The 12,875-nt window shown below is 39.3% G+C and overlaps 1 protein-coding gene across 1 annotated transcript in view; it reads left to right on the top strand.

Annotated features, from left to right (window-relative positions):
* The window catches only part of L2HGDH (L-2-hydroxyglutarate dehydrogenase), a 78,546-nt gene that overhangs the window by 31,455 nt on the left and 34,216 nt on the right, over positions 1–12,875 (top strand). Inside the window, exons 5-6 of the mRNA XM_011999757.1 lie at positions 6,641–6,803; positions 12,136–12,170. Of these exons, the coding sequence (XP_011855147.1) occupies positions 6,641–6,803; positions 12,136–12,170 (198 nt within the window). The remainder of the gene's footprint in view (positions 1–6,640; positions 6,804–12,135; positions 12,171–12,875) is intronic.

The raw sequence follows: 12,875 nt of genomic DNA on the forward strand, positions 1-12,875 counted from the left end.
TATTGTCTGTAGCTGTTTTTGTGCTGAACAGCCTGGGCAACAGAGTAGGAACTTGTCTCAAAAAAAAAGTCTCAAAAAAAAAAAAAAAAAAAAAAAAAATTATATGAAATTCAAATTCAGTGTCCATAAAATTTTATTGAAATACAACCACAAATATTCATTTATGTATTGTCTGTAGCTGTTTTTGTGCTGAACAGCCTCATTGAGTAGTTGCAACAGAGATCATAAGCCTAGATAGTCAAAAATATTTACTATCTGTCTCTCATAAAAAAGGTTGCCTACCCTTGGTCTAAATAGCAGGTAGCTACTGAAGGACTTGAACAGAACACTGACAGTCAAAATGTACTAATTTAGCAAAGTTTATCAAATTTGAATATGTAAGATGGAACTGGACATGGGAAGAGGAGAACCAAAGCCACTTATTGTTATTTTTGAATTATCTGATTCCAGTAATTCTCAGACTTAAGGGAGTTTTGACATGTTATCCTTTAGTTTATCTTGTTGCATCCTTCCATTTTTTAAAATTAACTTGGATCTAGCATAAGGTGAGCACTATAATGTAGCTGTTGAAAAGTCAAACAGACATAAGCTCCACTTTCACATCTGCCTCTTTAATGGCTGTTAACGTTGAGTGGGTTATAATCTTTCTAATCCTCAGACTCCTCCTTTGTAAAATGGAGATTGTTTTGAGAATTAAATGAAATACTATATATAAGGCATTCGGCTTATGTTAATCCCTTAAGAAATGGTAGATATTATTATATGCTTATTTAAACAATCCTAGTAAATTCAAATTGGTTTTGTTTGAAATATTTGGGGATGTTTTCACTTCTGCTTTCTTCAGCTTTTTTTCTGCCAGCCTCCTCTAAAGCCATAAAGCCAGCCTCCTCTGGTCAGCTCATTAGAGTGCTCTTTCTAAACCTTTGAATGAGATGCTCCCTGAATCATGAATTGTTAGTAAAGCTAATTAGATCTTTAAACTAAATTTGTTGTAATTTTGTCTTTTAACACACTCAATGGTTTTGTAATGCACTGTGTAGATAAGAAACACGATAATAGATTTTCCTGTTAAGATGATTAAGAATATTTAATTATGTGTATTCTTCCCCCAGTTTGTATTTCCCCTTTTCCTGATGTGTTACATTTATTATTTTATTCTTTTTATTTTCTTTAAGGCATATCAGTCTTTTTTAGAGTGAGATAGCCTATTTTAAAACAATGGAGAGAGATCCTGGCATATTATAAAACTAGGGTTGTGAATAATTGATATAAGGGCTGGTTGTTTAGACTGATGTTATGCTTCAAGGAAAAAAAAATGCTAGTATTAAAATTAAGAAATTAGGAGGCTGTTACGTATGTGGGAGCAGAGAGTATATGGGAAATCTCTGTACTTTTGCTCAATTTTTTTATGAACTTAAAACTGCTCTTAAAAAAGAGTCTACTTAAAAAATTTAGATTAAACCCACTTCCTGTTTCTTAGCTATGCAGTCAGTGCATTACAACACTGTTGAGTGTGTTAAAAGACAAAATTACAACAGATTTAAAGACCAAATTAGCTTTTTTTAGTGATTCATGAATCAAGGAGCATCTCATTCAAAGATTTAGAAAAGGCACTCTGATGAACTGACCAGAGGAGGTTGGCCTTTATAGGCAGAAAAGAGCTGAAGAAAACAGAAACAGAGAACCACTGCACTCCAAATAATTTAATTGTTGAGTTTGAAAAACAGGATTACTGGTATCCTAGTGGTACTGAAATTTGGAGAATTGGTCTATTCGATTGTTGTCTGTTGTGTTGTTGTTGTTAAGGCTTTAGAGACAGAAAAAATCGGAACAGGAACCCATGATTTTTTATATTATGTATTACCTAAAGAAAAGCAGATTGGTTGTTTCAAAGTTACTTTCCTTATAAGGTTAAAACAGAGGCCAGGCGCAGTGGCTCACACCTGTAATCCCAGCACTCTGGGGGGCCAAGGCGGGCAGATCATCTGAGGTCAGGAGTTTGAGATCAGCCTGACCAATGTGGTGAAACCCCATGTCTACTAAAAATACAAGAATTACCCGGGTGTGGTGGCGCATGTCTGTAATCCCAGCTACTCGGGGGCTGAGGCAGGAGAATCGCTTGAACCAGGGAGGCGGAGGTTGCGGTGAGCTGAGATCGCGCCGTTGGACTCCAGAAAAAACAGAGAAGACTTCCTTATCAAGCTGGCTGAAACCAGCCTGTTTGGGAACTTGGCTGTTAGTTATCTCTTCTGATTTCTTAGGTCATATAAACAACTTGGTTTCCATCGGGTGAGGAGGAATTTTAGTGTGAGTGACTCCATTTTGGTTTGGTCTGTAGAGGCCTAATACAGAAGCTCAATGCAAAACCATGGCTTCCTATATATGTTATTAAACATATCCTTCCTGAAAATAGACTAAATCTATTGCTGTTTCATAGCTTTATATGATTTTGATGGAATTTGATTGTGAACTAATATCAGAATTTCCAATATTTTCAAAAAGCTAGAAAAAAGGATTTTGAATTTTTACAACACAAAGAAATGATAAATATTTGAGGTGATTGATATACTAATTACCCTGATTTGATTGTTACACATTGTATACACATACTGAAATATCATTGTGTTCCATAAATATATACAACTATTGGCTGGGCGTGGTGGCTCATGCCTGTAATCCCAGTACTTTGGGAGGCTGAGGTGATTGGATCATTTGAGGTCAGGAGTTCGATGGCAAACATGATTAAACCCCGTCTCTACTAAAAATAAAAAAAATAGCCAGGCATGGTGGTGGGTGCCTGTAGTCCCAGCTACTTGGGAGGCTGAGGCAGGAGGATCGCTTGAACCTGGGAGGCAGAGGTTGCAGTGAGGCGAGATTGCACCACTGCACTCCAGCCTGGGCAACAGAGCGAGCCAGACTCTGTCTCAAAAATAAATAAATAAATAAATAAATAAATAAACAATTATTATGTGTCAACTAAAAATAAGTTTCAAAAAATTTTTAAAAACACTTTCATTGATGTGCTCCTCTCAAGTATTGCCTTGAAGGATGAAAGAATTGATAACCTCTTTCAAAAGGACATGCCAATTTTTAACACCTTTTAATTTTTATTTCCTTTGAAAAGTCTTTCAAATGTTAAGATTGGTATCAAAAAGAAAAAACGTACATCTGAGCTGCTGGCCCCATGATAGATTTGGTCATGAAAATAATTTAATTGTAGAGTTTGAAAAACAGGATTACTGGTATCCTAGTGATACTGAAATGTGGAGAATTGGTCTATCTGATTGTTGTCTGTTGTGTATACTTGTTAAGGCTTTAGAGATAGAAAAAATTGGAACAGGAACCCATGATTTTTTATATTATGCGTTACTGAAAAAAAAAACTTTTCAGATGTTGTAAAGGTTATGGATGAGTCTGGATATTGTTTTCTGTACCTGATGATGTGACCATCACAGGTCCTTGGAATGAGGTCAGTGAGATATGTGTGCATAGGTAATGAAATTATATGTATTACACATACTTTTGTATCTTATAAATGAAGAAACTGTTTGTTATTTTCCCAGGGTCAAACAGCTCCCAAAGAGTTCCCACCCCAAGATCTGACTCAGATCTGGTATTTTTTTCTGTTTGGTTCAACCAAAGGTTCTTTGAGTACTATGTGCCAAATACTGTGTTAGGCACTGTAGATAGATAAGAAGATGAATAAGGCATGGCTGTCAACCTGAAGGAGGTTATAGTGTAAAAGAAGATATAACTTAATACAGTGATAAGTATTCTGATAGAGCTGGTACTCTCCTGTACCAATGTTAAGGGAATGCTTTTAGCTTAGTACAATTGTTTAAGAAACCCTCAGAGACAAACCCCCACTTGAAAGATGAATGAGTAAAATAACTTATAAAAGAGGCATATTCTCCTTCTCTTTGAGGCCTCCACGATATACTTTATATGACTCTAAGTTGTAATCATTAGTGTTTACATGTGTTTAGGGATGGCAATATGTAGTAGAACATGTAGTTTGATTATTTTCTAAAGATGTTTTGAATAAAGTCCTTCCTTCCTCACCAACCTCACCACTGCTATATGATAAAATGTCACCACTGCTATATGATAAAATAGTGGATAAAATGTCCATGGTACAGGGTCACTTCTTTGTTTTCCAGGCCCCCTAGAAAGAAGTTTACCAGGGCAGCTCTAAAGGGTTTCTTAGACCAGGTCCCTTTAAGAAAACCAAGTATCATCAGGGAGAGGCCCTTGGAAAATTTTAAACTGCCACTGTAAACTTTGACTTGGGAGGATAGCTCTTTTTATTTTTTTTTTAAGTACTTTTTGCAGAGCATGGCTACCCCATAAGCAGTATGTCCAGAGTAGCTGAAGATAACTCTTGACTGCTCCCTCTCTGGGCAAATCCTCACTGCTACTCTGACCTCTGGTCTGCTTTTGCCATTTTATTAATACTATTGGTCAATCACATGTTCATCTGTTCCTCTGTATCCTGACTGAGATCTGCTCTCAACTTTCCCTGTCCTACTTGCCTGGTTCTTGCCTGGTTCTGATCTGCCAAGGCCTCAGATTTCAATCTCTGACCTGCTGACCTGGACAGTTCATGCCCAACCTCCTGGGTGACAGACACAGCCAGCCTGTCCACCAATACCACCCCAACTTGGCAGCCTCTACCTTGCAGCTAGTCCCAGGCCAGAGCATTGGATCACTTGGTGATGATGACTTTTTTCACCTTTCTACAACACACATGTATAGGTGGGGAACACCAACATCTTATGAGGAGGGGGAAAGCCAAGACTAGAAAGAGAAAGAAAAGAAGGGACGCCTTCTAGGGAAGGTCTGGAATGGAGTAAGGGGGATCTTACGTGTTTAAACACAGCCCTCAAATTCAATCCTTCAGTAAATGTTTGAGTGTCTTCAGTGTGTCAGACATTGTGCTGGGTAATGGGAGCATAAGATGAATAAGGAAGCTATTTGAAATTGTAAAAAACAATTGATCGAGAATGAAGCACTTTTACAGAATGTTTTTATCCCTCTGTTATACTTGTCACATAATTTTATGCTAGGTAAGGAAGTTTTCATGGACTAATCTCTTGGTATTATCCTAAGTGAGCTTCTAAGGTTATTGTACCCAAAATATTGTTTATAGGTTGAAGTTGAGTTATAGTTACTGACATGTGAATTTAGTCAATGACTAAGTCTTTTGTTTATTGACTGTATCAAAACAGAAGGAATGATTTCGTATGCTTGGCAAATACTCTCGTATTCTAGAATTGAGACTGTCAGGAAAATGATGAAGTTTGCCAAACATTGCTTTTAGTTTGTTAAAAAAGAGACTGTTGATGTTTTGGGAGTCTTTACTCTCAGTGTGACCTGGTCATTAGGAAACATTGGTCACAGTTGGATAGCAAAGAGAAAATCTTTTTTTAAAGACGGAGTCTCTGTTGTCCAGGCTGGAGTGCAGTGGCGTGATCTCGGCTCACTGCAACCTCCGCCTCCGGGGTTCAAGCGATTCTCCTGCCTCAGCCTCCTGAGTAGCTGGGTCTATAGGCGCCTGCCACCACGTCTGGCTAATTTTTGTATTTTTGTAGGGATGGGGTTTCACCATAATTGGCCAGTCTGGTCTCGAACTCCTGACCTTGTGATCCACCTGCCTTGGCCTCCCAAAGTGCTAGGATTATAGGCGTGAGCCACCGCACCTAGCCGCAAAGTGAAAATCTTCTAAGGGCCAAGCAGGTGAATGTGTTGGGGTAATGGTCAGGTGGTGAATACAAGAGTGAGATCTTTACAATAGTATTATATCTGATATTATTTTAAAACCACAACAACGATAGTGCTGTGCTGGCCAAATGAGAGGATGGCAGAATTTATCAATAGCACTCACCTTCTGGATGTTATCCTGGATAGCAGGCTACCCTCTTGGGAAAATTGATTGGGAGAACTGATATACTGATATGCAAAAAAGGGCAACAGAAAATGGCGCTGTTAACAATGATCACCAAAATGTAGTCAGTACTTAGTGTGTGAAATTCTCCTCTTATCCTTTTCTTTAGAATTAGAAAAGGTCAATGACATGTTCAACATTTATTCTAAAAAAATAAAATAAGCATGTGTTATATAGGTCATTCACCTACAGATTGATGAACATTGATTTGGATATGTCTTTAGGGACAAAAACAGAAACAAACAAACAAAAACCAGTCTATTAATTTCTTGTATTACCTGAAGAAAAAGTTTGAGTTAACCACATAAAATCTCCATTCCATATTTGTAGTCTCAAAGATAGGGTCTGGGCAGCAAGTCAAAGCAATGCTCTGGAAACATTGTGAGTAGCTAGAACAACTCTTGAGTTCTTACCAAGTATGCACAATGTAGTATGTGCTACTGGGAAAAATCTCACTAGAGCTTATTTAAAACATAATTGTTTGATGATACAGAATTCAACTCAGAATCAGATATGAATCAAATCAGAGTCAGGTATGGTGAGGGATAAATAAATGGAAAAACTCATTGTAGCAGCAAGAAAAGCTTGGCAAAATCAACTCCTCTAAAGGACAAAATTGTTTCTTGATTATAGAGATTTTGTTATTTAGCAAGTATTATTTCTCTTATCTGTTATCTTTTCATAATTCTGTTTCAGGGTCTAATGGCAATTGATTGTCCACATACTGGCATTGTGGACTATCGGCAGGTGGCTTTGTCATTTGCCCAGGATTTCCAAGAAGCAGGTGGCTCTGTCTTGACTAATTTTGAAGTAAAAGATATTGAAATGGCTAAAGAAAGTCCTTCAAGAAGTATAGATGGTGAGCTATCCTTGTCTTTTCTATTGAAAAGATCAGCCCTCCATATCCATGGGTTCTGCGTCTGTGGTTTTAACCAACCGAGGATGAAAAATATTTGGGAAAAAAAAAATAATAATAACAGTAGAACAATACCTAATACAAATAAAAAATGTAGTATAACAAAAAATAGCATTTACATTGCATTAGGTATTGTAAGTAATCTAGAAATTATCTAAAATATCCAGAGTCTGTGCACAGGTTATATGCAAATGTTATATGCATTTTATATAAGGGACTTAAGTATCCTTGAATTTTGGTATTTGTGGGGTTCCTGCCACCAATCCTCCTTGGATACTAAGGAACAGCTGTACTTACAGTGATTTTTTTTTTTTTAATTGGGATATTTTTGGGGGTAGTACTGGTGGGAGAGCCACAAGGAGCTAGGCTAGAGTACGGTGCAGAACCAGAGGTAGGGGCAGAAGGGACAAGGATGAGACTGAATGTGAGAGAACTGGGACTCCTGGAGGGTCTTGTGCTGGTAGAACCAGACCCTGGTCCGACACTTCTGACTGGTGCTAAAATCTGAACTGCCAAGGCTGTTTATGGAAAATTCGTCTCCAAACACTTCCCTACCCTGTAGGTTAGAGTCAGCATCTCTTGACAATGCTTGTTAAAAATGCATTTTTTTCTCCTTGGGGCAGAGTCTTGCTCTGTCGCCTAGGCTGGAGTGCAGTGGCGTGATCCCCGCTCACTGTAACCTTCGCCTCCCAGGCTCAAGTGATCCTCCCACCTGAGCCGTCCCAGTAGGGGAAACTACAGGTGCTTGCCACCACCACACCTGGCTAATTTTTGTATTTTTCCTTTTTTTTTAATTTTAATTTTTATAGAGATGAGGTCTCACTGTGTTGCCCAGGCTGGTATCGAACTCCCGAGCTCAAGTGATTTTCCCTCCTCGGCCTCCCAAAGTGCTAGGATTACAAGTGTGAGCCATCGTGCCCGTCCCAATTTTTGTATTTTTTGTAGAGACAGGGTTCCACCATGTTCCCTATGCTGCTCTTGAACTCCTGGACTCAAGTGATCCATCCACTTGACCTCCCAAAGTGCTAGGATTACAGGTGTGAGCCACTGTGCCTGGCCAATAGCTAACATTTATTAAGCACTTAGTGCTTTCCAAGTATTAACTCATTTGACTCTTAAAATTTTCTGTGGCAGGGTACCATTATTACTCACATTTTTTTAGGGTGAGAAAACTGAGGCACAGAGAGAGTAAGAAACTTGGCCATGGTTGTACAAGTAGTAAGTGGTGGAGTCTGGATTTCAACTCAGACAGTCTGTACCTAAAGCCCACATGGTTAATTACTGAACTATATTGGACCCACACCATGTTCCCCACAAGCTGAATAATGAGCAAGAATTTCAGATTAACAAAGATGTCAGGTGGAAAGCTTCACTGGTTTAAATGAAGACAGAAGAGTTTGAGAAATTGGTGGTTAGAATGAAGGAAAAAGACTGGCTGTGAAGCACAACAGGAAGGTGGAAGCTAAGAGGCTGGACTAGGAAAGTAGGATACCAAGGTAATTGCAGAGGGGAGGTCTAGGAAAGGGTTTCTTAATTCTGACACTATTGATATTGGGGCCAGATCATTCTTTGTTGTAGGGGGCTATCGGTGCACTGTAGGATGTTTTGCAGTATCCCTGGCTTCTGTCCACTGGATGCCAGTACCATCACGCCCCCAAGTGATTACAATTAAAAATGTCTCTAGGCCGGGCACAGTGGCTCACGCCTGTAATCCCAGCACTTTGGGAGGCCGAGGTGGGCGGATCATGAGGTCAAGAGATCGAGGCCATCCTAGCCAACATGGTGAAACCCCATCTCTACTAAAAATACAAAAAATTAGCTGGGCGTGGTGGCTTACGCCTGTAGTCCCAGCTACTCAGGAGGCTGAGGCATGAGAATCACTTTAACCCGGGAGGCGGAGGTTACGGTGCGCCAAGATCACGCCACTGCACTCCAGCCTGGGCGACAGAGGGAGACTCTGTGACGGAAAAAAAAAAAAAGGTGTCTCTAAACGTTGGCAAATGTTCCCTTAGAGTTGGGGGTGAAGGAGTCACTCCTAGTTGAGAACCATTGCTCTAGACTTACAGTTAGACTAGTTTGAACAACCAGGAATAGAAATAAACCAGTAGACTACAAAAAGGACAAAGAACCATAAACTGAAGAATTTTGAAAGTTCCTATAAAACCAGAATTTTATAACTATGAATGATAATTTATTTTTATTTTATTTTATATTTTATTGATTTTTTTTTTGAGGCAGAATTTCACTCTTGTCACCCAGGCTGGAGTGCAATGGGATAATCTTGGCTCACTGCAAACTCTGCCTCCTGGGTTCAGGCGATTCTCCTGCCTCAGCCTCCTAAGTAACTGGGATTACAAACATGTGCCATCTGGCTAATTTTGTATTTTTAGTAAAGACATGGTTTCACCATGTTGGCCAGGCTGGTCTTAAACTCTTGACCTCAGGTGATCTTCCTGCCTCAGCCTCCCAAAGTGCTGGGATTACAGGCGTGAGCCACCACACCCAGCTTGAATGATAATTTATTATACTCCTGGAAAGGAGAGAAAAAATTTTCATATGACATGACATTTCCTTTTGGCTTGTCTATATATATCAACATGTAAATTAGTCTTCCAGTGTGCTAGACTTTACCACTCCTAAGGAACATATACCATTCTGGAGAATTTTTTTTTTCCTTTTTTTCTCCCTTAGAAGTCTAGACAGCAAATCTAATTGTGAAGTTAAAATTTTCAGAAGTACTTTGAGAGGCCAAGGAAGGAGGATCACTTGAGGCCAGGAGTTTAAGACCAGCCTGGGCAACATAGCGAGACCTGTCTCTACAAAAAATTTTTTAAAATTCCCTGGGCATGGTAGCACACACCTGTACTTCCAGCTACTTAGGAGGCTGAGGCAGGAGGATTGCTTGAGCACAGGAGTTTGAGGCTGCAGTGAGCTATAATCGTATCACTGCACTGCAGCCAGGGCAACACAGTGAGACCTTGTCTCAAAAAAAAAATTTTTTTTTTTAGGACTGAGGGCAGTGGCTCACGCCTGTAATCTGAGCACTTTGGGAGGCCAAAGTGGGTGGATCGCTTGAGCTCAGGAGTTCAAGACCAACCTGGGCAACATGGTGAGACCCCATCTTTACTAAACATAAAAAAATTTGTTTTAATTACATAAAATAGTTTTTTTTTTAATTTGCAAAATCCTATGGGACTCAGATGTCCAGTTTACCGGTATAACTATTCAGGTTCTGTATCTCTAAATGGCAAACGTAGTCAGTAGGAAAATTGGCAAACCTTGTGTCTCTGTGAAGAGTACAGGACTGAATTGATCCTTTTATTGACAGCTGTAAATATGTCTGTATAAAGCAGTGACCTGGGAGGCACGGTGGCTCATGCCTGTAATCCCACAGTTTGGGAGGCCGAGGTGGGTGGATCACCTGAGGTCAGGAGTTCCAGACCAGCTTGGTCAACATGGTAAAAGCCTGTCTCTACTAAAAATACAAAAATTAACTGGGTGTAGTGATGCGTGCCTGTAACCCAGCTACTCCGGAGGCTGAGGCAGGAGAATTGCTGGAATCTGGTAGGCAGAGGCTGCAGTGAGCTGAGATTGCACCAGTGCACTGCACTCCAGCCTGTGCAACAGAGTGAGACTCTGTCTCAAAAAAAAAAAAAAAAAAAAAGCAGTGACCTATGTGGCTCAGTCTTAGAGAGGTGTCAGTACCACTAAGGAGTAATTTCAAAAGAACTCTTTTGCTTATATATTTCTTTTGTTTTTTTTCTTCTTTCAAGACGGCGTCTCACGCTATTGCCTAGGCTGGAGTGCAATGGCGCGATCTTGGCTCACTCCAACCTCCGCCTCTCAGGTTCAAGTGATTCTCCTGCCTCAGCCTCCTGAGTAGCTGGAAATACAGGCATGCATCACCATGCCCAGCTAATTTTGTGTTTTTAGTAGAGATGGGGTTTCATCATGTTGGTCAGGCTGGTGTCAAACTCCTGACCTCAGGTGACCCACCCACCTCAGCCTCCCAAAGTTCCAGGGTTACAGGAGTGAGCCACTGTGCTCAGCCTGCTTGTGTATTTGGAGAACCATGAAAGGGATCCAAGCTATCTTTTTAAATATCCTTTTTCTTCTTTTCTTCCTTCCTTCTTCTTCTTCTTTTTTTTTTAAATTATAAAAAGAGACAAGGTCTCACTATGTTGTCCATGCTTGTCTTGAACCCCTAAGCTCAAACGACCTGCCCACCTTGGCCTCCCAAAATACTGGGATTCCAGGCATGAGCCACCGTGCCTGGCCCAAAATGCAAATGTTAGCATCACCCAGACTTACTGAATCAGACTGTCTGGAAATAGCACCTAGTAATAAGCTTTTAGTGATTTTTAGACACACCCAAGTTTCAGAATGTCAGAATGACAGCCTAAGGTCATAAAATGACCTGGTCATTTGGAACTCCCCCCACCTCATGCCCAGCCCCCACACAGTTTAAGAGTGCAATTAAGAGTTTGTCTTGTTTTGCTTTGAGGGCATTAATTTTTTTTTTGTCCAGATGATAGATTTTTGAGACTTCTATTTGCTGTTGAGAAATTTGAAGGGGAAAAAAAGTAGTATTCTGTTCTTTCTTCCTTGACAGGTTTTTAAGGAGATCTAAGCCATCTGAATCATTCTGTCTTTCTGAATTCTAAAATGATGAGCAAAATTGTTAAATAATTAAAGTTTTTTTAGATAGGTAGCATAATAAACCAAATTTATGGTACAAGTAGATTATATTTATCTGCTCTATGTATGCTTTATAAAACTTTGAGATCCCGTGTATCTGAGTGGGAACTAATTTTAAAAATGGTCAGTTTTTTATTGGAAGTTTTTGTGTTGCGAAAACTCTTGCTTCTCTAAACAATGTAGAACCTGCAAAGAATCCAGTAACCAACACGTGGATGGCAAGGTTTCTCATATCATAGCTTTAGTTCTGTGGGAAAATACATACTGGTTTATGATGATCCATTATACAGTGTGGTTTCCAGGATTATAATAGCTATGTCTATGTTGGAGGTCAGGTGGGGTATGGTTTATAAGCATAGATTAGATGAGTTAAAACCAAGCTAAAAACATGCTGGAGTTTTATATGTTGTTAAGTATGAACTAGTTTCATTGTTATTTGGTAAAAAGTTTCAGAATGAACTGTAGGGTACAATCATAGTAATGACAGAAAAAGAGTTATTTAAGTTTGTTGCTAGTGTAATATTTCAAATAATATTGGCCTTTTGCTAAAAATAAATTTTTTACTTTTTTTTTTCAGGAATGCAATATCCGATTGTTATAAAGAATACAAAGGTAAAGATTCTTAAGCAAAACTGCTGGCTACTTTATTTCCCTCCCCTTTATTAAAAATTAAATTAACCCACAGGGCTGTATTTTAAGTTATTGAATGGCATTTATCTAATGTAAAAGTAATTCTGAGAGAATTTCTTTTAGGGAGGTTTAACAGCTTTTATTCTAAGGAGAGTTTCAACTTGGGAATGTCCTAATTAAGTGACTGTGCTGGCAAAGAACAGGATTATAAGCATATGGAGTGTTTAATTTTAAGGCAAAACTGATAGATATTTTATCACTCTGCCTGCTGATCTCCACTAACTTATTAACTCTCTATAAATTAGAAGACTTTTTCGGTAGAGGGAGTACACAGGTTTTCCAAAGGGAGATGGACTGCTTTTTTTCATCTTCACATAGACCTAAAGCAAGAACCACTGAATGGCATAGAAGCAGTGGATTCCCTGTAGGTTCACTGCATCAGGTTGTACTCAAGGGAGCAGAGTCATTAATGAGTGCTCTAGGATTTATTATAGAATAAGACCTTACACAATTGTGGAAGTTTCTGGGAAAGTGTAGATTCAGAAGACAGTTGATGGATCAGTAATTGGGAAACAGAGCTGAATATGGAGCTGGAATTCACTGGACAGTGGGTATCTGTCTGTCACCTCTTTGGACTAGGATGACCTTCAGAGAATAATACCTGCTGATTTACTTCTGCTGCCAGAT

The sequence above is a fragment of the Mandrillus leucophaeus genome, unplaced genomic scaffold (assembly GCF_000951045.1).
Source record: "Mandrillus leucophaeus isolate KB7577 unplaced genomic scaffold, Mleu.le_1.0 Scaffold60, whole genome shotgun sequence".
NCBI lineage: Eukaryota > Metazoa > Chordata > Mammalia > Primates > Cercopithecidae > Mandrillus > Mandrillus leucophaeus.